The following is a 26,758-nucleotide window of genomic DNA, read 5'->3' as shown; positions in this document are numbered from 1 at the left end:
TGACTGTTGGTGCCCCCGAACCCCCAAACACCCCCACGCTGGTTGTGGGTGTCCCTGAATACCCAAACACCCCCAAACTGGTTGTGAGTGCCCCCAAACACCCCCAAACTGACTGTGGGTGCCCCTGAACCCCCAAACACCCCCAAACTGGTTGTGGGTGCCCCCAAACACCCCCACGCTGGTTGTGGGTGCCCCCAAACCCCCAAACACCCCCAAACTGGTTGTGGGTGCCACTGAACCCCCAAACACCCCCATGCTGGTTGTGGGTGCCCCCAAACACCCCCAAACTGGTTATGGGTGCCCCCAAACACCCCAAACTAGTTGTGGGTGCCCCCGAACCCCCAAACACCCCCGAACTAGTTGTGGGTGCCCCCGAACCCCCAAACACCCCCAAACTGGTTGTGGGTGCCACTGAACCCCCAAACACCCCCAAACTGGCTGTGGGTGCCCCCGAACCCCCAAACACCCCCAAACTGGTTGTAGGTGCCACCAAACACCCCCAAACTTGTTGTGGGTGCCCCAAACACCCCAAACTGGTTGTGGGTGCCCCTGAACCCCCAAACACCCCCAAACTGGCTGTGGGTACCCCCGAACACCCCCAAACTTGTTGTGGGTGCCCCCGAACACCCCCAAACACCCCCAAACTGGTTGTGGGTGCCCCCGAACACCCCCAAACTAGTTGTGGGTGCCCCCGAACCCCCAAACACCCCCGAACTAGTTGTGGGTGCCCCCGAACCCCCAAACACCCCCGAACTAGTTGTGGGTGCCCCCGAACCCCCAAACACCCCCAAACTGGCTGTGGGTGCCCCCGAACCCCCAAACACCCCCAAACTGGCTGTGGGTGCCCCCAAACACCCCCAAACTGGTTGTGGGTGCCCCTGAACCCCCAAACACCCCCAAACTGGTTGTTGGTGCCCCCAAACCCCCAAACACCCCCAAACTGGCTGTGGGTGCCCCCGAACACCCCCAAACTAGTTGTGGGTGCTCCCGAACCCCCAAACCCCCCCAAACTGGTTGTGGGTGCCCCAAACCCCCCCAAACTGGTTGTGGGTGCCCCCGAACCCCCAAACACCCCCGAACTGGTTGTGGGTGCCCCAAACACCCCAAACTGGTTGTAGGTGCCCCCAAACACCCCCAAACTGGCTGTGGGTGCCCCCAAACACCCCCAACCTAGTTGTGGGTGCTCCCGAACCCCCAAACACCCCCAAACTGGTTGTGGGTGCCCCCAAACACCCCCAAACAACCCCAAACTAGTTGTGGGTGCCCCCAAACACCCCCAAACTAGTTGTGGGTGCTCCCGAACCCCCAAACACCCCCAAACTGGTTGTGGGTGCCCCCAAACACCCCCAAACACACCCAAACTGGTTGTAGGTGCTCCCGAACACCCCCAAACTGACTGTGGGTGCCACTGAACCCCCAAACACCCCCAAACTGGTTATGGGTGCCCCCGAACCCCCAAACATCCCCGAACTGGTTGTGGGTGCCCCCAAACACCCCCAAACACACCCAAACTGGTTGTGGGTGCCCCCGAACACCCCCAAACTGACTGTGGGTGCCACTGAACCCCCAAACACCCCCATGCTGGTTGTGGGTGCCACTGAACCCCCAAACACCCCCAAACTGGTTATGGGTGCCCCCGAACCCCCAAACATCCCCAAACTGGTTGTGGGTGCCCCCGAACCCCCAAACATCCCCGAACTGGTTGTGGGTGCCCCAAACACCCCCAAACTAGTTGTGGGTGCTCCCGAACCCCCAAACACTCCCAAACTGGTTGTAGGTGCCCATGAACCCCCAAACACCCCCAAACTGACTGTTGGTGCCCCCGAACCCCCAAACACCCCCACGCTGGTTGTGGGTGTCCCTGAATACCCAAACACCCCCAAACTGGTTGTGGGTGCCCCCAAACACCCCCAAACTGACTGTGGGTGCCCCTGAACCCCCAAACACCCCCAAACTGGTTGTGGGTGCCCCCAAACACCCCCACGCTGGTTGTGGGTGCCCCCAAACCCCCAAACACCCCCAAACTGGTTATGGGTGCCACTGAACCCCCAAACACCCCCATGCTGGTTGTGGGTGCCCCCAAACACCCCCAAACTGGTTATGGGTGCCCCCAAACACCCCAAACTAGTTGTGGGTGCCCCCGAACCCCCAAACACCCCCGAACTAGTTGTGGGTGCCCCCGAACCCCCAAACACCCCCAAACTGGTTGTGGGTGCCACTGAACCCCCAAACACCCCCAAACTGGCTGTGGGTGCCCCCGAACCCCCAAACACCCCCAAACTGGTTGTAGGTGCCACCAAACACCCCCAAACTTGTTGTGGGTGCCCCAAACACCCCAAACTGGTTGTGGGTGCCCCTGAACCCCCAAACACCCCCAAACTGGCTGTGGGTACCCCCGAACACCCCCAAACTTGTTGTGGGTGCCCCCGAACACCCCCAAACACCCCCAAACTGGTTGTGGGTGCCCCCGAACACCCCCAAACTGGTTGTGGGTACCCACAAACACCCCCAAACTGACTGTGGGTGCTCCCGGACCTCCAAACACCCCCAAACTGACTGTGGGTGCCCCCGAACCTCCAAATACCCCCAAACTGGTTATGGGTGCCCCTGAACCCCCAAACACCCCCGAACTGGTTGTGGGTGCCCATGAACCCCCAAACACCCCTGAACTGGTTGTGGGTGCCCCAAACACCCCAAACTGGTTGTGGGTGCCCCCAAACCCCTGAACACCCCCAAACTGGTTGTGGGTGCCCCAAACACCCCAAACTGGTTGTGGGTGCCCATGAACCCCCAAACACCCCCAAACTGACTGTTGGTGCCCCCGAACACCTCCAAACACCCCCAGACTGGCTGTGGGTACCCAGAACACCCTCAAACCGGTTGTGGGTGCCCCCAAACACCCCCACCCTGTCTGGGGGTGCCATAGAGGGGGGGTCCCCCACTTTTTGTGTCCCCATAGGTGAAGTTTTCGACTACCTGGTGGCCCACGGGCGCATGAAGGAGAAAGAAGCTCGAGCCAAGTTCCGGCAGGTGGGGCGCGATCTGGGGGGGTTTTGGGGTCCCCCCTGACCCCCCTCAATGTTGGGGACCCCCCCTGACCCCCCCCGTCCTGCAGATAGTGTCGGCCGTGCAGTATTGCCACCAGAAGTTCATCGTGCACAGGGACCTCAAGGTGAGGAGACCCCCCCATGGCACCCCCAAACAGCACCCGGGGACCCCCAAATAGCACCTGGACCCTCCTGGGACCCCATAACAGCACTCAGGGACCCCCAAATAGCACCTGGATCCTCCTGGGACCCCCAAACAGCACCTGGGGACCCCCAAACAGCACCCAGGGACCCCCAAATAGCACCCGAACCCCCCTGGGACCCCCAAACAGCACCCAGACCCCCAAACCCTCCTGGGACCCCCAAACAGCACCCGGGGACCCCCAAATAGCACCCGGACCCCCCTGGGATCCCCAAACAACACCCGGACCCCCAAACAGCACCGGGACCTCCTGAGACCCCCAAATGGCACCCGGGGACCCCCAAATAGCACCTGGATCCTCCTGGGACCCCCAAACGGCACCCAGGGACCCCCAGACAGCACCTGGACTGCCCCTGGGATCCCCAGACAGCACCTGGGGACCCCCAAACATCCCCCTGGGATCCCTAAACAGACCCCAGACCCCTGCTGGAACCCCCAAACACCCCCCAGACCTCCCTGAGCCCCCCTGGGACCCCCAAACACCCCCCTGGGACCCCCAAACAGCCTCCAGACCCTTCTGGGACCCCGAAACACCCTCCAGCCCCCCTGGGACCCCCAAACACCCCCCAGCCCCCCCTGAGCCCTCCTGGGTCCCCCAAACACCCTCCTGGGTCCCCCAAACACCCTCCTGGGACCCCCAGACCCTCCTGGGACCCCCAAACAGCCCCCAGACCCCCAAACCCTCCTGGGACCCCCAAACACCCTCCTGGGACCCCCAGACCCTCCTGGGACCCCCAAACACCCCCCAGTCCCCCCTAAGCCCCACCTGGGACCCCCAAACAGCCTCCAGACCCCCAAACCCTCCTGGGACCCCCAAACACCTCCCAAACAGCCCCCAGAGCCCCCCAAACACCCTTTTGGGACCCTGAGACCCTCCTGGGACCCCCAAACATCCCCCTGGAACACCCAAACATCCCCCAGACCCCCCTGAGCCCCCCTGGGACCCCCAAACAGCCCCCAGTCCCACCTGGGACCCCCAAACACCCCCCTGGGTCCCCCAAACAGCCCCTAAACATCCCCAAATAGCCCCCAAACACCCTCCTGGGACCCCCAAACATCCCCAGACCTCCAAACAGCCCCCAAACAACACCCCCCTGGGACCCCCAAACACCCCCCAGTCCCACCTGGGAGCCCCAAACACCCTCCTGGGACCCCCAAACAGCCCCCAAACACCCCCCCTGGGACCCCCGAACACCCCCCAGAACCTCCTAGGAGCCCCAAACACCCTCCTGGGACCCCCAAACAGCCCCAAAACACCCCCTTGGGACCCCTAAACACCCCCCAGACCCTCCTGGGAGCCCCAAACAACCACCAGACCCCCAAACAGCCCCCAGACCCTCCAGCCCCCCCCAAACACCCCCCTGGGACCCCCAAACACCCTCCAGACCCCCCTGGGTCCCCCAGACACCCTCCTGAGACCCCCAAACACCCCCCAGAACCTCCTGGGAGCCCCAAACACCCTCCTGGGACCCCCAAACAGCCCCCAAACACCCTCCTGGGACCCCCAAACACCTCCCAGACCCTCCTGGGAGCCCCAAACACCCTCCTGGGACCCCCAAACACCCCCCAGTCCCACCTGGGACCCCCAAACACCCCCCTGGGACCCCCAAACACCCTCCAAACACCCTCCTGGGACCCCCAAACACCCTCCTGGGACCCCCAAACATCCCCAGACCTCCAAACAGCCCCCAAACAACACCCTCCTGGGACCCCCAAACACCCCCCTGGGTCCCCCAAACACCCCCCTGGGACCCCCAAACACCCTCCAAACACCCTCCTGGGACCCCCAAACACCCTCCTGGGACCCCCAAACATCCCCAGACCTCCAAACAGCCCCCAAACAACACCCCCCTGGGTCCCCCAAACACCCCCCTGGGTCCCCCAAACACCCCCCTGGGACCCCCAAACACCCCCCAGACCCTCCTGGGACCCCCAGACACCCTCCTGGGACCCCCAAACATCCCCAGACCTCCAAACAGCCCCCAAACAACACCCCCCTGGGTCCCCCAAACACCCCCCTGGGTCCCCCAAACACCCCCCTGGGACCCCCAAACATCCCCAGACCTCCAAACAGCCCCCAAACAACACCCTCCTAGGACCCCCAAACACCCCCCTGGGACCCCCAAACACCCTCCAAACACCCTCCTGGGACCCCCAAACATCCCCAGACCTCCAAACAGCCCCCAAACAACACCCTCCTGGGTCCCCCAAACACCCTCCTGGGTCCCCCAAACACCCCCCTGGGACCCCCAAACCCCCCCATAACCCCCCCCAAACCCCCCATAACCCCCCCATTTCCTCTCCCCTCCCCCGTCAGGCGGAGAACCTGCTCCTGGACGCCGACATGAACATCAAAATCGCGGATTTTGGGTTCAGCAACGAGTTCACGCTGGGGAACAAGCTGGACACGTTCTGCGGGTCCCCCCCGTACGCCGCCCCCGAGCTGTTCCAGGGCAAGAAGTACGACGGCCCCGAGGTGGACGTGTGGAGCCTGGGGGTCATACTGTACACCCTGGTCAGCGGCTCCCTGCCCTTCGACGGGCAGAACCTCAAGGTGCGCCGCCTTTCGGGGGGTCCTGAGCCCCCCCGGGAAGCCCAGACACACCCTGGGACCCCCAGACAACACCCCTGGGTTTCCCAGACATCCCCAGATCTCCAAACACCCCCCTGGGACCCCCAGACATCCCCAGACCTCCACACCTTCCTGGGACTCCCAAACATCCTCAGACCTCCAAACAGCCCCCAAACAACACCGCTCTGGGACCCCTAGACCTCCAAACAGCCCCCGAACACCCACCTGGGACCCCCAAACACCTCCCTGGGACCCCCAGACACCCCTCTGGGACCTCCAAACAGCCCCAGACCTCCAAACAGCCCCCAAACATCCCCAGACCTCCAAACAGCCCCCAAACAACACCGCTCTGGGACCCCTAGACCTCCAAACAGCCCCCGAACACCCACCTGGGACCCCCAAACACCTCCCTGGGACCCCCAGACACCCCTCTGGGACCTCCAAACAGCCCCAGACCTCCAAACAGCCCCCAAATACCCCCAGACCCCCAGACACACCCCTGGGACCACCAAACACACTCCTGGGACACCAAACACACCCCTGGGACACCCAGACCTCCAAACAGCCCCCAGACAACACCCCCCTGGGACCCCCAGACAACACCCCCCTGGGACCCCCAAACAACACCCGGATCCCCCTGGGACCCCCAAACAACCCCCCTGGGACCCCCAGACATCCCCCTGGGACCCCCAGACATCCCCCTGGAACCCCAAACAGCCCCCGAACACCCCCCTGGGACCCCCGAACACCCCCCTGGGATCCCCAAACGTCCCCCTGGGACACCAAACATACTCCTGGGACACCAAACACACCCCTGGGACACCCAGACCTCCAAACAGCCCCCGGACACCCCCCTGGGACCCCCAAACATCCCCAGACCTCCAAACAGCCCCCAAACAACACCCCCCTGGGACCCCCAAACAACACCCCCCTGGGACCCCCAAACATCCCCAGACCACCAAACAGCCCCCAAACATCCCCCTGGGACACCCAAACATCCCCCTGGGACACCCAGACACACCCCTGGGACCCCAAACAGCCCCCAGACACCCCTTTGGGACCCCCAGACACCCCCCTGGGGCCCCAAACAGCCCCCTGGGACACCAAACACCCCCCCAGAACCCCTGAACAGCCCCCTGGGACACCCAAACACCCCCCCAGGACCCCCAGACCTCCAAACACCCCCCTGGGACTCCCAAACACCCCCCTGAGACACCTAAACACCCCCCTGGGACACCCAGACCTCCAAACAGCCCCCAAACACCCCCCCTGGGACCCCCAGACCTCCAAACAGCCCCCAAACACCCCCCTGGGACCCCCAAACACCCCCCCGGGACCCCCAGACCTCCAAACAGCCCCCAAACATCCCCAGTCACCTCCAAACAGCCCCCAGACACCCCCTTGGGACCCCCAGACAGCCCCCAGACCCCCAAACAGCACCCAGATCCTCCTGGGACCCCCAAACACCCCCCAGGGACCCCCAGACCTCCAAACAGCCCCCAACCATCCCCAGACCTCCAAACAGCCCCCAGACACCCCCCTGGGACCCCCAAACACCCCCAGACCTCCAAACAGCCCCCAAACAACACCCCCTGGGACCCCCAGACGTCCCCTTGGGACCCCGAAACATCCCCAGACCTCCAAACAGCCCCCAAACAACACCCCCCTGGAACCCCCAAACAACACCCCCCTGGGACCCCCAGACCCTCCCAGGACCCCCAAACAACCCCCAGAATGGCCTTGGGACACCCCACAATGGCCCTGGGCACCTTCTCCATGATCCCGAGCACCCATGGGACCTCGGACACCCCCAGGAGCACCCCAAGACCCCCAGAATGGCCCTGGGTACCCCCAGAATGACCCTGGGCCCCCCAGAAGGGTTCTTGGGGTGTTGCGGGTGGGGTGACGCTGTTGGCGGCTGTAGGAGCTGCGCGAGCGGGTGTTGCGGGGGAAGTACCGGATCCCGTTCTACATGTCGACCGACTGTGAGAACCTGCTCAAGAAGTTTCTCATCCTCAATCCCACCAAGAGGGGGACGCTGGAGGTGAGGGGACCCCAAAATGGGGGGGGGGGACCCCAAAATGGGGGAGGACACCCCGAAATGGGGGTGGGGGACCCCAGAATGGGGATGGGGGACCCCAAAATAGGGCTGGGACCACCAGAGTGGTGATGGAGACCCTCAAAATAGGGCTGGGACCCCAAAATATGGGGATGGGGAACCCCAAAATGGGGGTGGGGACCCCCTGAAAATGGGGATGGGGACCCCGAAATGGGGATGGGGGACCCCCAAAATGGGGGTGGGGGACCCCAGAATGGGGGGGGACACCCCGAAATGGGGATGGGGAACCTCAGAATGGGGAAACCCGGAGTGGGAATGGGGAACCCCTGAAATAGGGCTGGGACCCCCAGACTGGGGATGGGGACCCTCAAAATAGGGCTGGGAACCCCAAAATGGGGATGGGGAACCCCAGAATGGGGATGGGGAACCCCAAATGGGGATGGGGGTCCCCAGAATGGGGATATGGAACCCCAGAATGAGGATGGGGGACCCCTAAATGGGGATGGGGGACCCCCAGAATGGGGATGGGGAACCCAGAATGGGGATAGGGAACCCCCAGAATGGGGATGGGGACCCCAGAATGGGGGGGACCCCAAAATGGGTGGGGGGGGACGACACCTCGAAATGAGGGGGGACCTACTATATGATCCTGAGCACCCATGGGACCTTGGACACCCCAAGACCCCCAGAATGGCCCTGGGTACCCCCAGAATGGCCCTGGGACCCCCAAAATAGGCCTGGGTACCCCCAGAATGGCCCTGGGACCCCGAAACAGCCCTGGGCACCTTTTGCATGATCCTGAGCACCCATGGGACCTTGGACACCCCAAGACCCCCAGAACGGCCCTGGGACTCCCAGAATGGCCCTGGGACCCCCAAAACAACCCTGGGACCCCAAAATAGCCCTGGGTACCCCCAGAATGGCCCTGGGACCCCAAAACAACACTGGGTACCTACTATATGATCCTGAGCACCCATGGGACCTTGGACACCCCAAGACCCCCAGAATCGTCCTGGGACCCCCAAAATAGCCCTGGATACCCCCAAAATGGCCCTGGGACCCCCAGAATGGCCCTGGGACCCCAAAACAACACTGGGTACCTACTATATGATCCTGAGCACCCATGGGACCTTGCACACCCCAAGACCCCCAGAATGGCCCTGGGTACCCCCAAACAGCTCTGGGACCCCCAAAATAGCCCTGAGTACCCCCAGATTGGCCCTGGGACCCCCAAAATGGGCCTGGGTACCCCCAAACAACCCTGGGACCCCAAAACAGCACTGGGCACCTTTTGCATGATCCCGAGCACCCATGGGACCTTGGACACCCCAAGACCCCCAGAATGGCCCTGGGTACCCCCAAAATGGCCCTGGGACCCCCAAACAGCCCTGGGACCCCCAAAATAGCCCTGGGACCCCAAAACAGCACTGGGTACCTACTATATGATCCTGAGCACCTATGGGACCTTGGACACCCCAAGACCCCCAGAATCGTCCTGGGACCCCCAAAATAGCCCTGGATACCCCCAGAATGGCCCTGGGTACCCCCAGATTGGCCCTGGGACCCCCAAAATGGGCCTGGGTGCCCCCAAACAACCCTGGGACCCCAAAACAGCACTGGGCACCTTTTGCATGATCCTGAGCACCCATGGGACCTTGGACACCCCAAGACCCCCAGAACGGCCCTGGGACTCCCAGAATGGCCCTGGGACCCCCAAAATAGCCCTGAGTACCCCCAGATTGGCCCTGGGACCCCCAAAATGGGCCTGGGTACCCCCAAACAACCCTGGGACCCCAAAACAGCACTGGGCACCTTTTGCATGATCCTGAGCACCCATGGGACCTTGGACACCCCAAGACCCCCAGAATGGCCCTGGGTACCCCCAAAATGGCCCTGGGACCCCCAAAATAGCCCTGGGACCCCCAAAATGCCCCTTGGCACCTTCTGTATGATCCCGAGCACCCATGGGACCTTGGACACCCCAAGACCCCCAGAATGGCCCTGGGTACCCCCAAAATGGCCCTGGGACCCCCAGAATGGCCCTGGGACCCCAAAACAACACTGGGTACCTACTATATGATCCTGAGCACCCATGGGACCTTGGACACCCCAAGACCCCCAGAATGGCCCTGGGTACCCCCAAACAGCTCTGGGACCCCCAAAATAGCCCTGAGTACCCCCAGATTGGCCCTGGGACCCCCAAAATGGGCCTGGGTACCCCCAAACAACCCTGGGACCCCAAAACAGCACTGGGCACCTTTTGCATGATCCTGAGCACCCATGGGACCTTGGACACCCCAAGACCCCCAGAATGGCCCTGGGACCCCCAAAACAACCCTGGGACCCCAAAATGGCCCTGGGACCCTAGAATGGCCCTAGCACCCCAAAACAACACTGGGTACCTACTATATGATCCTGAGCACCCATTTGACCTTGGACACCCCAAGACCCCCAGAACGGCCCTGGGTACCCCCAAACAGCTCTGAGACCCCCAAAATAGCCCTGAGTACCCCCAGATTGGCCCTGGGACCCCCAAAATGGGCCTGGGTACCCCCAAACAACCCTGGGACCCCAAAACAGCACTGGGCACCTTTTGCATGATCTTGAGCACCCATGGGACCTTGGACACCCCAAGACCCCCAGAATGGCCCTGGGACCCCCAAAACAACCCTGGGACCCCAAAATGGCCCTGGGACCCTAGAATGGCCCTAGCACCCCAAAACAACACTGGGTACCTACTATATGATCCTGAGCACCCATGGGACCTTGGACACCCCAAGACCCCCAGAATGGCCCTAGGTACCCCCAAACAGCTCTGAGACCCCCAAAATAGCCCTGAGTACCCCCAGATTGGCCCTGGGACCCCCAAAATGGGCCTGGGTACCCCCAAACAGCCCTGGGACCCCAAAACAGCACTGGGCACCTTTTGCATGATCCTGAGCACCCATGGGACCTTGGACACCCCAAGACCCCCAGAATGGCCCTGGGACCCCCAAACAGCCCTGGGACCCCCAAAATAGCCCTGGGACCCCCAAAATAGCCCTGGGACCCCAGAATGCCCCTGGGCACCTTCTGCACGATCCCGAGCACCCATGGGACCTTGGACACCCCAAGACCCCCACAATGGCCCTGGGTACCCCCAAAATGGCCCTGGGACCCCAAAATGGCCCTGGGACCCCAAAATAGCCCTGGGACCCCAGAATGCCCCTGCGCACCTTCTGTATGATCCCGAGCACCCATGGGACCTTGGACACCCCAAGACCCCCGAAACGGCCCTGGGACCCCCAAAACAACCCTGAGACCCCCAAAATAGCCCTGGGACCCCCAAAACGGCCCTGAGACCCCCCACTTTGTGACCCCCCGTGTCCCCCCAGCAAATCATGAAGGACCGCTGGATGAACGTGGGGCACGAGGACGACGAGCTCAGGCCGTACGTGGAGCCCGTCCCCGACTACAAGGACCCGCGCAGGACAGGTCGGGACCCCCGCACCCACCTTTCATTTGGGGGGGTCTTTGAGACACCCCTCCCGGACACCTGGGTCCCTCCCGGACGCCTGGGTCCCTCCCCAGACGCCTGGGTCCCCGCCCCGGACGCCTGGGGTGAGGCAAGCTGTGAGGTCCTGTGGGGGATCCCGGACGCCTGGGTCCCCTGGTTGGGTTGGGGTGAGGTCCTATGGGGTGTCCCGGACGCCTGGGTCCCCTGGTTGGGCAGGGGGTGATGTCCTTTGTGGGGGGGGCCCGGACGCCTGGGTCCCCTGGTTGGGTGTGGGGGGGGGTCCCGGACGCCTGGGTCCACTGCTCGGGCTGGAGGTGAGGTCCTGTGGGGTGTCCCGGACGCCTGGGTCCCTCCCGGACGCCTGGGTCCCCTGATTGGGTGGGGGGGTGAGGTCCTGTGGGGTACCCGGACGCCTGAGTCCCCTGGTTGGGTGGGGGTGAGGTCCTGTGGGGTACCCGGACGCCTGGGTCCCCTGGTTGGGTGGGGGTGAGGTCCTGTGGGGTACCCGGACGCCTGGGTCCCCTGGTTGGGTGGGGGTGAGGTCCTGTGGGGTACCCGGACGCCTGGGTCCCCTGGTTGGGTGGGGGGTGAGGTCCTGTGGGTACCCGGACGCCTGGGTCCATGGCCGGGGGCGGGGGGGGTCTGCCCTGGACACCTGGGTCCCCTGGTTGGGTGGGGGTGAGGTCCTGTGGGGTGTCCCGGACGCCTGAGTCCCTCCCGGACACCTGGGTCCCCTGGTTGGGTGGGGGTGAGGTCCTGTGGGATACTCGGACACCTGGGTCCCTCCCGGATGCCTGGGTCCCCTGGTTGGGTGGGGGTGAGATCCTGTGGGGTACCTAGATGCCTGGGTCCCTCCCGGACGCCTGGGTCCCCTGGTTGGGTGGGGGTGAGATCCTGTGGGGCATCCCGGATGCCTGGGTCCCCTGGTTGGGTTGGGGGGTGAGGTCCTGTGGGTACCCGGATGCCTGGGTCCATGGCCGGGGGTGGGGGGGGTCTGCCTTGGACACCTGGGTCCCCTGGTTGGGTGGGGGTGAGGTCCTGTGGGGTGTCCCGGACGCCTGGGTCCCTCCCGGACGCCTGGGTCCCCTGGTTGGGTGGGGGTGAGGTCCTGTGGGATACTCGGACACCTGGGTCCCTCCCGGACGCCTGGGTCCCCTGGTTGGGCGGGGGTGAGGTCCTGTGGGGTACCCGGACGCCTGGGTCCCTCCCGGACGCCTGGGTCCCCTGGTTGGGCGGGGGTGAGGTCCTGTGGGGTACCCGGACGCCTGGGTCCCTCCCGGACGCCTGGGTCCCTCGGCAGAGCTGATGGTGTCCATGGGCTACACGCGGGAGGAGATCCAGGAGTCGCTGGTGGGCCAGAAGTACAACGAGGTGATGGCCACGTACCTGCTGCTGGACCACAAGAGCTCCGAGGTGCGGGGGGACCCCAAAATTGGGGGGGGGGGGCACCCCAAAATCTTCCCTTTGCACCCAAGCGGCTTCAATTTGGACCCAAAAAGCTTCAATTTCGCCCCAAACTTGGGGGTTGGGACCCCAAAAGTGTTGAACTTGGGGCCCAAAAGTGTTGAGCTTGGACCCCAAAAGTGTTCAACTTGGGACCCCGAGAATGGGGGTGGGATCCCAATAATGGGGGTGGGACCCCGAGAATGGGGTGGGACGTCCCTAGATGGGAGTCACCCCCACAGTATCGAATTGGGACCCCAAAAATGGGGTGGGGACTGTCCCTTGTTCCTCTATGTGCCCCGTCCTTTGTCCCCATACGTCCCTTGTCCCCATATGCGCTCTGTCCCCATACGTCCCTTGTCCCCATACGTCCCGTGTCCCCATATGTCCCTTGTCCCCATATGCGCTCTATCCCCTTATGTCCCTTGTCCCCATACGCACCCTGTCCCCTTATGTCCCTTGTCCCCATACGTCCCTTGTCCCCATACGTCCCTTGTCCCCATATGCGCTCTGTCCCCTTATGTCCCTTGTCCCCATACGCACCCTGTCCCCTTATGTCCCTTGTCCCCTTATGTCCCTTGTCCCCATACGCACCCTGTCCCCTTATGTCCCTTGTCCCCTTATGTCCCTTGTCCCCATACGTCCCTTGTCCCCACATGTGCTCTGTCCCCATACGTCCCTTGTCCCCATATGCGCTCTGTCCCCATACGTCCCTTATCTCCATACGTCCCTTGTCCCCATATGCGCTCGGTCCCCTTATGTCCCTTGTCCCCATACGCGCCCTGTCCCCATACACGCCCTGTCCCCATATGTCCCTTGTCCCCTTATGTGCCCTGTCCCCATATGTCCCTTGTCCCCTTTTGTGCCCTGTCCCCTTATGCGCCCTGTCCCCAGCTGTTCCTTGTCCCCATATGTGCCCTGTCCCCGTATGTGCCCTGTTCCTGTCCCCATCCCCATATGTGCCGTGTCCCTTGTCCTCACCTGTCCCCATATGTGCTCCGTCCCTGTCGCCATATGTGCCCTGTCCCCACCTGTCCCTTGTCCCTATTTGCACCCTGTCCCCATATGTCCCCACCTGTGCTCTGTCCCTTGTCCCCACTTGTCCCCACTTGTCCCCACTTGTCCCCACTTGTCCCCACTTGTCCCCACGTGTCCCCACTTGTCCCCACTTGTCCCCACCTGTGCCCTGTCTCTATCTGTCCCCATCCCCCTATGTCCCCCATCCCTTGTCCCCACCTGTCCCCACCTGTCCCCACGTGTCCCCACCTGTCCCTTGTTGCTGTCCCCACGTGTCCCCACGTGTCCCCACTTGTCCCTTGTTGCTGTCCCCACTTGTCCCTTGTTGCTGTCCCCACCTGTCCCCACCTGTCCCCACCTGTCCCCACCTGTCCCCACCTGTCCCCACCTGTCCCCACCTGTCCCTTGTCCCCACCTGTCCCTTGTCCCCACCTGTCCCTTGTCCCCACCTGTCCCTTGTCCCCACTTGTCCCTTATTGCTGTCCCCACCTGTCCCCACCTGTCCCCACCTGTCCCCACCTGTCCCCACCTGTCCCTTGTTGCTGTCCCCACCTGTCCCTTGTTGCTGTCCCCACTTGTCCCCACTTGTCCCCACTTGTCCCCACTTGTCCCCACTTGTCCCCACTTGTCCCTTGTTGCTGTCCCCACTTGTCCCTTGTTGCTGTCCCCACTTGTCCCCACTTGTCCCCACTTGTCCCCACTTGTCCCTTGTTGCTGTCCCCACCTGTCCCCACCTGTCCCCACCTGTCCCTTGTTGCTGTCCCCACGTGTCCCCACGTGTCCCCACTTGTCCCTTGTTGCTGTCCCCACCTGTCCCCACCTGTCCCCACCTGTCCCCACCTGTGCCCTGTCTCCATCCCCCTATGTCACCTGTCCCTTGTCCCCACCTGTCCCCCATGTCCCCTGTCCCCATCCCCCTACCAGCACCTCCCCTCCCCACCCCTGCCGGCTCAGTCCCCACATCTTGGTGCGACCCCCATTTCCCCTCCCACCCCATGTCCCCCCATGTCCCCCCATGTCCCCCCATGTCCCCCCATGTCCCCCCATGTCCCCCCATGTCCCCCCATGTCCCCCCATGTCCCGGTGTCCCCAGCTGGAGGACGGGCTGTCCCTGAAGCCGCGGGCGGGTGCGGAGCCGCCCAGCACCACGGGCCCATCCCCGGCGCACAAGGTGCAGCGCAGCGTCTCGGCCAACCCAAAACGCCGCGTCAGCGACCAGGGTGAGCCCCCCGGACACCTGGGTCCATGGGGGGGGCGGGGGGGGTCTGCCCCGGATGCCTGGGTCCCCACCCCGCATGCCTGGGTCCTCACCCCGGACGCCTGGGTCCTCTGGTTGGGTGGGGTGAGGGGGGTCCCAGATGCCTGGGTCCATGGTGGGGGTGGGGGGACTCTGCCCCGGATGCCTGGGTCCCCGCCCCGGACGCCTGGGTCCCCTGCTTGGGTGGGGTGAGGGGGGTCCCAGATGCCTGGGTCCATGGTGGGGGCGGGGGAGGGGTCTGCCCCGGATGCCTGGGTCCCCACCCCGGATGCCTGGGTCCCTGCCCCGGATGCCTGGGTCCTCTGGTTGGGTGGGGGGTGAGGCCCTTTAGGGGTTGGGGGGGGGGTCCCGGACGCCTGGGTCCCCTGCTTGGGCAGGGGGTGAGGTCCTGTGGGGTACCCGGATGCCTGGGTCCCCTGGTTGGGCAGGATGTGGGGGGGGTCCCGGACACCTGGGTCCCCTGTTTGGATGGGGGTGAGGTCCTGTGGGGTACCCGGACGCCTGGGTCCCCTGTTTGGGTGGGGGGTGAGGTCCTTTGGGGGTGTGGGGGGTCCCAGACACCTGGGTCCCCTGGTTGGGTGGGGCCTGTGGGGGGGTCCCGGATGCCTGGGTCCCCTGCTTTGGGGGAATAAGGTCCTCTGGGGGTGCAGGGTTGGGGTAGGGGTCCCGGACGCCTGGGTCCCCTGTTTGGGTGAGGATGAGGTCCTGTGGGGTACCCGGACGCCTGGGTCCCCTGGTTGGGTGGGGGGTGAGGTCCTGTGGGGTACCCGGACGCCTGGGTCCCCTGGTTGGGTGGGGGTGAGGTCCTGTGGGGTGTCCCGGACGCCTGGGTCCCTCCCGGACGCCTGGGTCCCCTGATTGGGTGGGGGGGTGAGGTCCTGTGGGGTACCCGGACGCCTGGGTCCCCTGGTTGGGTGGGGGTGAGGTCCTGTGGGGTACCCGGACGCCTGGGTCCCCTGGTTGGTTGGGGGGTGAGTTCCTGTGGGGTACCCGGACGCCTGGGTCCCCTGGTTGGGTGGGGGTGAGGTCCTGTGGGGTGTCCCGGACGCCTGGGTCCCTCCCGGATGCCTGGGTCCCCTGGTTGGGTGGGGGGTGAGGTCCTGTGGGTACCCGGACGCCTGGGTCCATGGCCGGGGGCGGGGGGGGTCTGCCCTGGACACCTGGGTCCCCTGGTTGGGTGGGGGTGAGGTCCTGTGGGGTGTCCCGGACGCCTGGGTCCCTCCCGGACGCCTGGGTCCCCTGCTTGGGTGGGGGGTGATGTCCTGTGGGGTCCCCGGATGCCTGGGTCCCCTGGTTGGGTGGGGGTGATGTCCTGTGGGGTCCCCGGACGCCTGGGTCCCCTGCTTGGCTGGGGGGTGAGGTCCCTTGTGTGTGGGGGGGGGCTTCCCGGATGCCTGGGTCCACTCATTGGGCAGGAGCTGAGAGGGGGATCCCGGACGCCTGGGTCCCTGCGGGTGGAGGGGGTGAAACAGGGGGGTCCCTTTGACTTTGGGGGGGGCATCCCCAGACTCCATTTGTCCGTCTGTCCCACCCAGCCGGTCTGTCCATCCCCGCCTCGGCCTCCTATTGTAAGAAGACGCAGGCGGCCAATGCGGAGAACAAGCGAGGAGGAGGAGGAGGAGGAGGAGGGGGGGGCGGTGAGGAAGATGGGGGGCGGCGGGCGGGCAGCACCGCCAAGGTGCCCCCCAGCCCCCTGCCCAGCCTGGACAGAGCCAAGGGCACCCCCTCCCCATCCACGGTGAGTTGGGGGGCGCCCGGACGCCTGGGTCCCCGGACGCCTGGGTCCCCTGCTTTGACGGGACAAGGGTTGGGGTAGGGGTCCCGGACGCCTGGGTCCCCTGGTTGGAAGGGGATGAGGTCCTGTGGGGTACCCGGACGCCTGGGTCCCCTGGTTGGGTGGGGGGTGATGTCCTTTGTGGGTGTGGGGGGATCCTGGACGCCTGGGTCCTGTGCTTGGGTGGGGGGGGTAAGGTCCTTTGTGGGGGTGCATGGGGGTCCCGGACGCCTGGGTCCCCTGCTTGGGTGGGATGGTTAGGTCCTTTGTGGGGGGTGCATGTGGGTCCCGGATGCCTGGGTCCCCTGGTTGGGTTGGGGGGTGACATCCTGTGGGGTACCCGGACGCCTGGGTCCCCTGGTTGGGTGAGGATGAGATCCTCTGGGGGGTGGGGGGTGTCCCGGACGCCTGGGTCCCCGGACGCCTGGGTCCCCTGCTTTGACGAGGCAAGGGTTGGGGTAGGGGTCCCGGACGCCTGGGTCCCCTGCTTTGACGAGGCAAGGGTTGGGGTAGGGGTCCCGGACGCCTGGGTCCCCTGGTTGGGTGGGGGTGAGATCCTCTGGGGGGTGGGGGGTGTCCCGGACGCCTGGGTCCCCGGACGCCTGGGTCCCCTGCTTTGACAAGGCAAGGGTTGGGGTAGGGGTCCCGGACGCCTGGGTCCCCTGGTTGGGTGGGGGCTGAGGCCCTTTGGGGGTGGAGGGTGTCCCGGATGCCTGGGTCCTCTGCTTGGGTGGGGGGGTAAGGTCCTTTGTGGGGGTGCATGGGGGTCCCGGACGCCTGGGTCCCCTGGTTGGGTTGGGGGTGATGTTCTTTGTGGGTGTGGGGGGTCCCGGACGCCTGGGTCCCCTGGTTGGGTGGGGGTGAGGTCCTGTGGGGGATCCCGGACGCCTGGGTCCCCTGGTTGGGTGGGGGTGAGGTCCTGTGGGGATCTCGGACGCCTGGGTCCCCTGGTTGGGTGGGGGTGAGGTCCTGTGGGGTCCCGGACGCCTGGGTCCCCTGGTTGGGTTGGGGGGTGAGGTCCTGTGGGGGATCCCGGACGCCTGGGTCCCCTGGTTGGGTGGGGGTGAGGTCCTGTGGGGGATCCCGGACGCCTGGGTCCCCTGGTTGGGTTGGGGGGTGAGGTCCTGTGGGGGTACCCGGATGCCTGGGTCCCCTGGTTGGGTGGGGGGTGAGGTCCTGTGGGGTGTCCCGGACGCCTGGGTCCCCTGGTTGGGTTGGGGGGTGATGTTCTTTGTGGGTGTGGGGTACCCGGATGCCTGGGTCCCCTGGTTGGGTAGAGTGGTTAGTTCCTTTATGGGGGGTGCATGTGGGTCCCGGACACCTGGGTCCCCTGGTTGGGTGGGGGTGAGGTCCTGTGAGGTACCCGGACGCCTGGGTCCCCTGGTTGGGTGGGGGGTGATGTTCTTTGTGGGTGTGGGGGTGTCCCGGACGCCTGGGTCCCCTTGAGGCTGTGAGCATAGGGTCCCATCCCCCCACACCCATTTCTCTCAGGGTCACCCCGACTCCTCTGGGTCCCCAAACCCCTTGGCGCTTTGGGGGGGCCCCTCTGCGGCTCCGCCCCCGCACCCCAACGTCCCCGTTGCCCCCCCAGAACAGCGTCCTGTCCACCGGCACCACCCGCAGCCGCAACTCCCCCCTGCTGGAGCGCGCCGGCCCGGCACACAGCCCCCTGCACAACGGCAAGGACAGGTACCCCCAGCCGGGACCCCCCCATCCCCAGGGACCCCCCCCTTTCCATCCCCATCCCCAGGGGGACCCCCATTTCCATCCTCGTCCAATGGGGAACCCCCCTTTCCATTCCCATCACATGGGTGGGGGGCACCCCAAGGGACCTCTCTTTCCATCCCCAGGGACCCCCCTTTCCATCCCCATCCTGTAGGGGGGACACCAGGGACCCCCTTTCCATTCCCATCCCATGGGTGGGGGGCACCCCAAAGGACCTCTCCTCCCACCCCCATCCCATGTTTGGGGACTCCAGGGGCCCCCATTTGCATCCCCATCCCATGGGGGAACACCCCTTCCCATCCCCATCCCATGGGGGACCCCCCTTCCCATCCCCAGGGACCCCCCTTTCCATCCCCATCCCATGGGGGAACCCCCTTCCTATCCAATGGGGAACCCCCCTTTCCATCCCCATCCCATAGAGGAACCCCCTTTCCATCCTCATCCAATGGGGAACCCCCCTTTCCATCCCCATCCCATGGGGGAACCCCCTTCCTATCCAATGGGGGGAACCCCCCTTTCCATCCCCATCCCATAGGGGAACCCCCTTCCCATCCCATGGAGGAACCCCCCTTTCCATCCCCATCCCATGGGGGAACCCCCTTCCTATCCAATGGGGGGAACCCCCCTTTCCATCCCCATCCCATGGGGGACCCCCCTTCCCATCCCATGGAGGAACCCCCTTTCCATCCTCATCCAATGGGGAACCCCCCTTTCCATCCTCATCCCATGGGGGAACCCCCTTCCTATCCAATGGGGGGAACCCCCCTTTCTATCCCCATCCCATGGGGGACCCCCCTTCCCATCCCATGGAGGAACCCCTTTTCCATCCTCATCCAATGGGGAACCCCCCTTTCCATCCCCATCCCATGGGGGAACCCCCTTCCTATCCAATGAGGGGAACCCCCTTCCCACCCCCATCCCATGTTTGGGGACTCCAGGGACACCCCTTTCCATCCCCCTCCCATGAGGGGACCCCCCTTTCCATCCTCATCCAATGGGGAACCCCCCTTTCCGTCCCCGTCCCATGGGGGAACCCCCTTCCCATCCCCATTCCATGGGGGGACGCCTATTTCCATCACAATCCCCAGGGGGACCCCCCTTCCCACCCCCGTCCCATGGGGGGACCCCCTTTCCCATCCCCGTCACATGGGGGACCCCCCTTCCTATCCAGTGGGGAACCCCCCTTTCCATCCTCTCATCCCATGGGGGAACCCCCTTCCTATCCAGTGGGGGGAACCCCCCTCTCCATCCCCATCCCATGGATGGGGGCACCCCAGGGACCCCCCTTTCCATCCCCAGGGACCCCCCTTTCCATCCCCATCCAATGGGGGGAACCCCCCTTTCCATCTCCATCCCATGGGGGACCCCCATTTCCATCATGATCCCATGGGGGAACCCCCCTTTCCATCCCCGTCCCATGGGGAACCCCCTTTCCATCCCCGTCACATGGGGGGACCCCCTTTCCATCCTCATCCCCAGGGGAACCCCCCTTTCCATCCTCATCCCATGGGTATCGGGGACCCCCTTCCCATCCCATGGGTGGGGGGCACCCCAAGGACCCCCCTTCCCATCCCCAGGGGGACCCCCCTTTCCATCCCCATCCCATGGGTGGGGGGCACCCCAGGGACCCCCTTTCCCATCCTTCCCATCCCCAGGGGGACTCCCCCCCTTCCCATCCAATGGGGGGAACCCCCCTTTCCATCACCATCCCCAGGGGACCCCAGTTTCCATCCCATGGGGGAACCCCCCTTTCCATCCCCATCCCATGGGGGGACCCCCATTTCTATCACAATCCCCAGGGAGACCCCCCTTACCACCCCCATTCCCAGGGACCCCCCTTTCCATCCCCGTCACATGGGGGGACCCCCTTTCCATCCTCATCCAATGGGGAACCCCCCTTCCCATCCTCATCCAATGGGGAACCCCCCTTTCCATCCCCATCCCATGGGTGGGGGAGACTCCAGGGACCCCCTTTCCATCCCCCTCCCATGGGGGGACCCCCTTTCCATCCCCATCCCATGTGTGGGACCCCAAGGACCCCTCCTTTCCATCCCCATCCCATGGGGGGGACCCCAAGGACCCCCCCTTTTCCATCCCCATCCCATGGGTGGGGGGCACCCCAAGGACCCCCCTTCCCATCCCCATCTCATGGGGGGCACCCCCAGGCCCCCGTTTCCATCCCCATCCCATGGGGGGGACCCCCTTCCCATCCCCATCCCATGGGGGGGACCCCCTTCCCATCCCCATCCCATGTGTGGGACCCCAAAGACCCCCCCTTTCCATCCCCATCCCATGGGGGGCACCCCAAGGACCCCCCCTTTCCATCCCCATCTCATGGGTGGGGGGCACCTCAAGGACCCCCCTTTCCATCCCCATCCCATGGGGGGAACCCCAAGGACCCCCCCTTTTCCATCCCCATCCCATGGGTGGGGGGCACCCCAAGGACCCCCCTTCCCATCCCCATCCCATGTGGGGGACCCCAAGGAACCCCCCCTTTCCATCCCCATCCCATGGGGGGACCCCAAGGGACCCCCTTTCCATCCCCATCCCATGGGGGGGACCCCAAGGACCCCCCCTTTCCATCCCCATCCCATGGGGGGCACCCCCAGGCCCCCATTTCCATCCCCGCACCCCATAACCCCCTGCCCCCCGTTTTGTCTCCTAGCCGGCCCTCCCCCGGGGTCCCCCCCCGCTCCCGCCAGCACCCCAAACCCGACGCCCCCAGCGAGCCCCCCCGGCCCAGGCAAGGACCCCCCACCCCCCATGGGGCTCCGTGTTCTGGGGGGACCCCCGGGATGGTTTGGGGGGGTCCCCGTGTGCCTCTTGCTGACCCCCTGTCATTTGGGGTGACTTGGGGGGCTGGTGTCCCCTCCCTGGGCCCCCAGGGGTTTGGGGTGACAGTGGGTCCCTGGGGGTCTGTGGGGTGACAGTGGGTCCCTGGGGGGGGGTTTGGGGTGACTCTGGGTCCCTGGGGGGCTGTGGGGTGACAACGGGTCCCTGGGGGGTGACAGTGGGACCCTGGGGGGGCTGTGGGGTGACGGTGGGTCCCTGTGGGGTGACAATGGGACGCTGGGGGGGCTGTGGGGTGACAGTGTGTCCCTGGGGGGCTGTGGGGTGACAGTGGGTCCCTGTGGGGTGACATTGTGTCCCTGGGGGGCTGTGGGGTGACAGTGGGTCCCTGTGGGGTGACATTGTGTCCCTGGGGGGGTTTTGGGGTGACAGTGGGTCCCTGTGGGGTGACAGCGGGTCCCTGGGGAGGCTGTGGGGTGACACTGGGACCCTGGGGGGTGACATTGTGTCCCTGGGGGGCTGTGGGGTGACACTGGGACCCTGGGGGTTCCTGGGGGGTCTGTGGGGTGACAGGGGGTCCCTGAGATGACAAGGGGTCCCTGGGGGTCCCTGGGGGGCTATGGGGTGACAGTGTGTCCCTGGGGGTCTCTGTGTGAACTGTGGGGTGACAGGGAGTCCCTGGGGGTCCTTGGGGGGTCCCTGGGGTGACAGGGGGTCCCTGAGGGTCCCTGGGGGTCTGTGGGGTGACAGGGTGTCCCTGTGGGTCCCTATGGGGACTGTGGGTCCCTGGGGGAACTGTGGGGTGACAGGGGTCCCTGGGGGGGCTATGGGGTGACAGTGTGTCCCTGGGGGTCCCTGTGGGGACTGTGGGGTGACTGGGGGTCCCTGTGGGTCTATGGGGTGACAGGGGGTCCCTGGGGGTCCCTGTGGAACCTGGTGGGTGACAGGGGGTCCATGAGATGACAGGGGGTCCCTGGGGGTCCTTGGGGGGACCCTGGGGTGACAGTGTGTCCTGGGGTGACAGCAGATCCCTGGGGGTCCTTGTGGGGACTGTGGGTCCCTGGGGGGGCTGTGGGGTGACAGGGTGTCCCTGGGGGTCCCTGTGGGAACTGTGGGATGACAGGGGGTCCCTGGGGGTCCCCATGGGGACTGTGGGTCCCTGTGTGAACTGTGGGGTGACAGGGGGTCCCTGGGGGGGCTATGGGGTGACAGTGGGTCCCTGGGGGGGCTATGGGGTGACAGTGTGTCCCTGGGGGTTTATGGGGTGACAGGGGGTCCCTGGGGGTCCTTGTGGGGACTGTGGGTCCCTGGGGGGGCTGTGGGGTGACAGGGGGTCCCTGGGGTGACAGGGTGTCCCTGTGGGTCCCTGTGTGGACTGTGGAGTGACAGGGGGTCCCTGGGGGTCCCCGTGGGGACTGTGGGTCCCTGTGGGGACTGTGGGGTGACAGGGGGTTCCTGGGGGGGCTATGGGGTGACAGTGTGTCCCTGGGGGTCCCTGTGGGGACTATGGGGTGACAGGGGGTCCCTGGGGGGTCTGTGGGGTGACAGGGGGTCCCTGGGAGTCCCTGTGGGAACTGTGGGGTGACAGGGGGTCCTTGGGGGGTCCCTATGGGGACTGTGGATCTCTAGGGGGGCTGTGGGGTGACAGGGGGTCCCTCAGATGACAAGGGGTCCCTGGGGTGACAGGGGGTCCCTGGGGGTCCCTGTGGGTCTGTGGGGTGACAGGGGGTCCCTGGGGGTCCCTGTGGAACCTGGTGGGTGACAGGGGGTCCATGAGATGACAGGGGGTCCCTGGGGGTCCTTGGGGGGACCCTGGGGTGACAGTGTGTCCTGGGGTGACAGCAGATCCCTGGGGGTCCTTGTGGGGACTGTGGATCTCTGGGGTGACAGGGGGTCCCTGGGGGTCCCTGTGGGTCCCTGGGGGTGCATTTTGGTGACCCCCCCCCCCCCCCGTGTCCCCGCAGCGCGGCGCCCCCCCCGCGTGCCGGCGGCGTCCCCCTCCGCGCACAACGTGAGCCAGGCGGGGGCGGAGCGGCCCACGTTCCCGCGGGGGGTGGCCACGCGCAGCACGTTCCACGCGGGGCAGCTGCGGGGGGCGCGGGACCAGCCCCCCCTGCCCTACGCGCTGCCCCCCGCCCTGCCCCCCCCCGGCTCCCCCGCGGGTGCCGGCCCGGGCCGCCGCGGCCCCCCCGCCCCCGCCAGCCTCTTCAGCAAGTTCACCTCCAAGTTCGTGCGCAGGTGAGGGGGGCTGGCACCCCCACGTGTCCCCTCTGTGACCCCCCCTCTGTGACCCCCCCTCTGTAACCCCCCCTCTGTGACCCCCCGTGACCCCACGTGTCCCCCTCAGTGTCCCCTCTGTGACCCCCCAGTGTCCCCTCTGTGACCCCCCTCTGTGACCCCCCGTGACCCTCCTTTGTGGTGACCCCGCTCTGTGATCCCCCTCATGTCCCCCCGTGACCCCCTGGTGTCCCCACATGTCACCTCTGTGACCCCCAGTGTCCCCTCTGTGACCCCCCAGTGTCCCCACGTGTCCCTTCTGTGACCCCCGGTGTCCCCACATGTACCCCCTGTGACCCCCCAGTGTCCCCTTTGTGACTCACCGTGTCCCCTCTGTGACCCCTCTGTGACCCCCCGTGACCCCCATGTCCCCTCTGTGACCCCCCAGTGTCCCCTTTGTGACCCCCGTGACCCCACGTGTCCCCCCCATGTCCCCTCTGTGACCCCCCGTGACCCCCCAGTGTCCCCTCTGTGACCCCCCCATGACCACTCATGTCCCCCCAGTGACCCCCTGGTGTCCCCACATGTCCCCTCTGTGACCCCCCGTGTGCCCCCAGTGTCCCCTCTGTGACCCACCGTGTCCCCTCTGTGACCCCCCGTGTCCCCACATGTCCCCTCTGTGACCCCCCGTGTCCCCCCGGTGTCCCCTCTGTGACCCCTGGTGTCCCCACATGACCCCCCATGACCTTCCAGTGTCCCCCCCCGTGTTCCCCCCAGTGTCCCCTCTGTGACCCCCAGTGTCCCCCCATGTCCCCCCTGTGACCCCCGGTGTCCCCACATGTCCCCATGCATCCCCCTCATGTCCCCTCTGTGACCCCCCATGTCCCCACATGTCCCCCCAGTGAACCCCTGGTGTCCCCACATGTCCCCTCTGTGACCCCCGGTGACCCCCCAGTGTCCCCCCAGTGTCCCCCCGATGACCCCCCACATGTCCCCTCTGTGACCCCCTGGTGTCCCCCCGGTGTCCCCTCTGTGACCCCCCCAGTGTCCCCCCGTGTCCCCTCTGTGACCCCCCGTGACCCCCACATGTCCCCACCGTGATGCCCTGGTGTCCCCACATGTCCCCTCTGTGACCCCCTGGTGACCCCTGGTGACCTCTCAGTGTCCCCTCTGTGACCCCCAGTGTCCCCACATGTCCGCTCTGTGACCCCCCCATGTCACCTCTGTGACCCCCCCAGTGACCCCCCCGTGTCCCCTCTGTGACCCCCAGTGTCCCCACATGTCCCCCCTCTGACCAGCCGGTGTCCTTTGTGTCACCCTGGTGTCCCCACATGTCCCCCTGTGACCCCCCGATGTCCCCCTCGTGTCCCCCCGTGTCACCCCAGTGTCCTCTGTCCCCTCTGTGACCCCCGGTGTCCCCCCATGTCCCCGTGGTGTCCTCTGTGACCCACCTGTGTCCCCTCTGTGACCCCTGGTGACCCCCCATTGTCCCCTGTGTGACCCCTGTGTCACCCCAGTGTCCCCCCATGTCCTCTCGGTGTCCCCCTCATGTCACCCCAGTGTCCCCTCTGTGACCCACATGTCCCCTCAGTATCTCTTCTCTGTGTCCCCCCCATGTCCCCTCTGTGACCCCTGGTGGCCCCACATGTCCCCTTGGCAAGCCCCAGTGTCCCCACATGTCCCCCCTGTGACCCCCCAGTGTCCCCACGTGTCCCCCCCGACCCCTGGTGTCCCCCTGGTGTCCCCTCTGTGACCCCCAGTGTCCCCACATGTCCCCTCTGTGACTCCCCAGTGTCCCCTCTGTGACCCCCAGTGTCCCCCCATGTCCCCGGTGTCCCCATGTGTCCCCTCTGTGACCCCCGTGACCCCTCGGTGTCCCCACATGTCCCCTCTATGACCCCCGTTAACCCCTCGGTGTCCCCTCTGTCACCCCCCAGTGTCCCCATATGTCCCCCTGTGACCCCCCAGTGTCCCCCTATGTCCCCTCTGTGACCCCCTGGTGTCCCCACATGTCCCCCGTCTGTCCCCCACATGTCCCCTTGGTGTCCCCTTTGTCCCTCCCTTGTCCTTGTCCCCCCAGGCTCCTCCACGTCCCCTCCATGTCCCCTCAGGGCCACTGTCCCCATGTCCCCCCGCCGTGTGACACCACAGAGCTGGGGAGGGGACACCAGGGGGCGGGGGAGAGGGGAGCGCGGCCCCGGACGCCTGGGTCCCTTATCCCAACACCACCCATTTGTGGGGAGGGGGGGATGGGACGCCCGGACGCCTGGGTCCCTTATCCCAACATCATCCCGCTTGTGGGGACCCGGATGCCTGGGTCCCTTATCCCAACACCATCCGGACACCTGGGTCCCTTATCCCAACACCATCCCGCTTGTGGGGACCCGGACGCCTGGGTCCCTTATCCCAACACCATCCCATTTGTGGGGCAGGGGGGCGATGGGACACCCGGACGCCTGGGTCCCTTATCCCAACACCATCCCACTTATGGGGACCCGGACGCCTGGGTCCCTTATCCCAACACCATCCCACTTTTGGGGACCCGGACGCCTGGGTCCCTTATCCCAACATCATCCCACTTATGGGGACCCGGACGCCTGGGTCCCTTAACCCAACACCATCCCACTTATGGGGACCCGCATGCCTGGGTCCCTTATCCCAACACCATCCCGTTTGTGGGGCATGGGGGGGATGGGCCACCCGAACGCCTGGGTCCCTTATCCCAACACCATCCCACTTATGGGGACCCGGACGCCTGGGTCCCTTAACCCAACACCATCCCACTTATGGGGACCCGGACGCCTGGGTCCCTTAACCCAACACCATCCCACTTATGGGGACCCGGATGCCTGGGTCCCTTGTCCCAACACCATCCCGTTTGTGGGGCATGGGGGGGATGGGCCACCCGAACGCCTGGGTCCCTTATCCCAACACCATCCCACTTATGGGGACCCGGACGCCTGGGTCCCTTATCCCAACACCATCCCATTTGTGGGGAGGGGGGGATGGGCCATCCGGACGCCTGGGTCCCTTATCCCAACACCATCCGGACGCCTGGGTCCCTTATCCCAACACCATCCCATTTGTGAGGAGGGGGGGATGGGCCACCCGGACGCCTGGGTCCCTGGGGGTGTGGGGGAGGGGGTGTCTCCCTCCTG

The 26,758-nt window shown here is 65.6% G+C and overlaps 1 protein-coding gene across 1 annotated transcript in view; it reads left to right on the top strand.

Moving 5' to 3' along the window:
• LOC308052302 (serine/threonine-protein kinase MARK2-like) overlaps nucleotides 1–26,758 on the top strand; it is a gene marked incomplete at its 3' end in the record, with an annotated part of 49,395 nt that overhangs the window by 11,195 nt on the left and 11,442 nt on the right. The window contains 11 exon segments of the mRNA XM_080364396.1: nucleotides 2,960–3,030; nucleotides 3,116–3,172; nucleotides 5,567–5,803; nucleotides 7,746–7,865; nucleotides 11,255–11,354; nucleotides 12,677–12,789; nucleotides 14,930–15,056; nucleotides 16,630–16,832; nucleotides 18,460–18,557; nucleotides 23,348–23,354; nucleotides 23,356–23,621. Coding sequence (XP_080220522.1) covers nucleotides 2,960–3,030; nucleotides 3,116–3,172; nucleotides 5,567–5,803; nucleotides 7,746–7,865; nucleotides 11,255–11,354; nucleotides 12,677–12,789; nucleotides 14,930–15,056; nucleotides 16,630–16,832; nucleotides 18,460–18,557; nucleotides 23,348–23,354; nucleotides 23,356–23,621 — 1,399 coding nt within the window.

This window comes from Nesoenas mayeri (genome assembly GCF_963082525.1).
Source record: "Nesoenas mayeri genome assembly, contig: SCAFFOLD_153, whole genome shotgun sequence".
In the NCBI taxonomy this organism is placed as follows: Eukaryota; Metazoa; Chordata; class Aves; order Columbiformes; family Columbidae; genus Nesoenas; species Nesoenas mayeri.
The sequence above is the reverse complement of the archived record's forward strand: the minus strand, read 5'-3'. Positions and strand labels throughout refer to the sequence as shown.